The 3,838-nt window shown below is 37.6% G+C and overlaps 1 protein-coding gene across 1 annotated transcript in view; it reads left to right on the top strand.

Annotated features, from left to right (window-relative positions):
• Positions 1-3,838, top strand: part of Gpr143 (G protein-coupled receptor 143) — a 24,089-nt gene that overhangs the window by 9,684 nt on the left and 10,567 nt on the right. Inside the window, exons 5-6 of the mRNA XM_031376526.1 lie at positions 240-349; positions 2,461-2,569. Of these exons, the coding sequence (XP_031232386.1) occupies positions 240-349; positions 2,461-2,569 (219 nt within the window). The remainder of the gene's footprint in view (positions 1-239; positions 350-2,460; positions 2,570-3,838) is intronic.

A 3,838-nucleotide genomic window follows, 5' to 3' on the forward strand; every position in this document is an offset into this window, starting at 1 on the left:
AGATGCTCTGTCACTCCTCCCATTTATGAGACAGGAATATGACCCATCTCCTTCACTACTCTGTAATGCATTTCTTGGTTTTAGACAAGAAAAACGAGTTAGATTTCCTTTGGACATAGTCAGGAGCAGGCTGATGCATTTCCCTCTCTGCTCTAGCCTCATCTCAGCTTCCAGGTAAGTGGTCCATCTCAACCAATGCTTTTCTTTGAAGGAGAATGTTTTGATATTCTTCTTTTAAGGTGTGAGAGGGGCCTGGACCATGCCATCCCCCATTATGTCACCACATACTTGCCACTTCTGCTTGTTCTTGTGGCCAACCCCATCCTGTTTCACAAGACAGTGACTTCAGGTAAATCTTGGGAGAATTACTCTTGGTATATGGACATTGAGTACATCTGCATGCCTTGGATACCTAGAAAAATATAGTTGTTCCATCTGGAATTATACATGTCAATTGACCTTATTCATCTTTCTTCAAAGACATGAGCAGAAAGTGGTTAAGAGTACTGGTTGCTCTCCCAGAGGTCCTGAGTTCAATTTCCAACAACCACATGGTGGCTCACAACTGTCTGTCATAGGATCTGATGCCCTATTCTGGAGTGTCAGCAACAGTGTATACATATACACAAAATAAATAAACACATCTTTCAAAAACATTAAACAAAAAGGCATGAGCAGAATATAGTTGGACTAACTGACCATGTTTAATAAGTAAAATGTGAAAGCCTATTTACTTATTTACTATGCAGTGTTTCTTCTGACATTTGCTTAGCTAAAGACTATGACTTTTAGTTGAGGCTTCACTTCTATGCTGGGCTTCTCCACAGTCTGCCCTTAGTAAAAAGGACCTGAAGGTGACTTTTTAAAACTGTAGAGGCAACATAGAAGTAGATAGAGCAAGAGGTAGATAAGGGGAAGGGATGAGGTATGGACTCAGAGTCTGGCCATTCCTATGCACTCACTTGGCCTATGCATTTTGTCAGATGTGCAGGAAGCAGGATGTGGAACACAGGAAACAGATCCATTGCAATTGTAAAAACTAGATTAGATGGAGGTAGTGAGTCAGCAGAGGGACATGCCTCTTACAGCTAGGACTAGAGACCTGAGTCTCAGTCTTACCACCTCTTCAAGTGACCAAAAGATGGAGTGAGTGCCCATTCGTCTTATGCTTTTTTGCATCTCTTGGGTAGAATGTGAATTAAGGCATTTATTTGCACGTCGGTCTTTACAGAAAGGTCATTTAAGAATTAGAAGTTGTAGAAATTTCTAAGGAAAGTGTTTAAAGTTTCTATCACTAGTGATAAACTATTGACACTTTAGATGCATCTTTTCCTATCTTCTTTTAAATGTAGTGTATTAAATATACTTTATGCTGAAGTATCAAGAGTTGGTTGAACTGAATAAATATTTATTTATTTACTATTCTTATGTTTATGTGTGTGTGTGTCTACCTGAGTTTATGTGGATTACAAGCATGTAGAGGGGATCAGATTCACTGGAACTGAAGTTCCAGGTGGTTGTGAGCTACCACATAGTTGCTAGGAACCAAGAGCAGGAAGTGCTTTTAACCACTGAGGCATCTCTCTAGCTCTTGGCTATAGAATTAAAAAATCATTTAAAAAAGTCTATTATTAGTAATAGGAACTTACTGTCATTGGATGGGTATTTTTTATTTGCACTTAAATATAGGAATTTTTGTTTTAGAAATTATACACAAGTAGTGGTTTTTATCAAAGCAGTGGACATGCCTTGGCCAAACACTATATAATATTCTAATGGTTCTATATTATAGTCTATAATATTCTATATGTCTGAAGGTACCATGGATCATTAATTCTTCTCTAAAGATATATTCTAACTTCTCTGTATGGAGAAATATTAAATTTTTCAATATTTTAAAATAATAAGCACATATTATTTTAGAATGGATAAAATAAGCCCTTAAAAACATAGTATTTGAATAAAGTACTAATAAAATCAGGAGTTCAGTTAATTAATTACCAGTGTTAATTTCTCAATTGTACAAAAGTCCTGCATTTGTGCACGATGTTCATACTGGGAGAAACTATAGTTATGTAGCAATTCTCTGGGCAGTGTAAGTCACACTGAAATAGTAGTAGATTACTTGCCTAGCATAAACAGGGCCCTAGGTTTTATTTCTAGTATTACACACATAAAAAGTTATTTCAACTTGAAAGTGAACTATATATATATAGTTCTCTCTCTATATATATATAGAGAGAGCAAATATATAAATATATATATATATATTTGTGTATATGTATGGCCTGGGTATTTATAAGGACACCAGATGCAATGCTGTAATGAGTGTCAGTAATGGGTTTTGCTTCATGCTTTTCTGGCTATGTGTAAGGGTTCATATCTGCTATGGTTTTCTTCTCTGTTATGGAGTTAATGTAAGTCATGAATGTTGTCTGATGTTCCTCTACACTCCTACAGTGGCCTCTTTACTGAAAGGAAGAAAAGGTGTTTACACAGAGAATGAGAGACTGATGGGGGCCGTGATCAAGACCCGTTTTTTCAAAATAATGCTGGTGTTAATTGCATGGTAACATTTCTTCTAGTATTTTTGTTGTTGGTTGTACTAGTGAGAAAGATATGCCAACTTGCCATTTCACTTCTCCAAATGTGACTTGAGAATTCCAAAGGAAAGAATCTGGAAAGGAAATCTTGAGACAATGCAGGGTATCCCCTGAAGAAATGAAAAGAATTTGGGTCAGCAAGTCATATTTTTTGTAAGACATTAATGACAATTTCAATTGTAATGGCAATTATGTATCAAACCATGAGACTAAGAAATTAAGTGTTCAAGGTTTGTTTTATTTTTCTTTTTAAAAGAAAGATTCTGCCAGTTTTTCTTTTCTTTTCTCTCCTCCTCCTCCTCTTCTTTCTTTCTATTTTGTTATTGTTTTGAGACAGTGTCTCATTATGTACCCCTGGCTGACTCAGAACACATAATATAGTCTCAAGTGGCTTTGAGTTTTCAGTGATTGATTCCCTTGCCCCTGCCTATCAAGGTGCTAGGATTGTAGGCATGTACCACCATGCCCAGCTGTGTGATCAGTTTGCAAATATTTAGGCCATATGCACTCGATATTTCATCCCATTGCTGGGCCAAGCAAAATAAAGGAACAGTCATGCTGTTTTATTTTTTGTGTTAAAACATTTTGGCTGTATAAATGTATATGCACTATGTGCATGTTTGGAACATCCAGAAGAGGATGCTCAGATTCCCCTGGAGTTACCAATTCTTTTTGTTTTCTAAGAGTGAGGCAGAGTCTCACTGTGTTGCACTGGATGGCCTGGAACTCAGAAATCTGCCTGCCTCTGGGATTAAAGACATGTGGCATTGTGCCCAGCAGGTACAGACATTTGTGAACCACCATGTGGGTGCTGAAAAACTGACCATGGATCCTCTTACAGACCAAGTTCTAGTATAACTAGGGCACACAAAGAAACTCTCTCTTGGAAAGACCCACTCAGCCTCCTCCCCCAAAAGATTGTTATAAAAACAATAATGAATCATACAGAACACAGCAAATCTTTGTGGTATTAATATCCCTTGCACAAGGATATTTATTTAAATGCTCTCCTAGGAGAGGTCTAAATTATTTGCAGCTTATATATTCACCTTGTTATTTTACATTCCAGGTTCCTACAAAGATTAACATTTTAAAAATCCACATAAGGCTGGGCAGTGGTGGTGCATGCCTCCAGCACTTGGGAGGCAGAGGCAGGCTGATTTCTGAGTTCGAGACCAGGCTGGTCTACAGAGTGAGTTCCAGGACAGCCAGGGCTACAACAGAGAAACCCTGTC

Source organism: Mastomys coucha, chromosome X (assembly GCF_008632895.1).
Source record: "Mastomys coucha isolate ucsf_1 chromosome X, UCSF_Mcou_1, whole genome shotgun sequence".
NCBI lineage: Eukaryota > Metazoa > Chordata > Mammalia > Rodentia > Muridae > Mastomys > Mastomys coucha.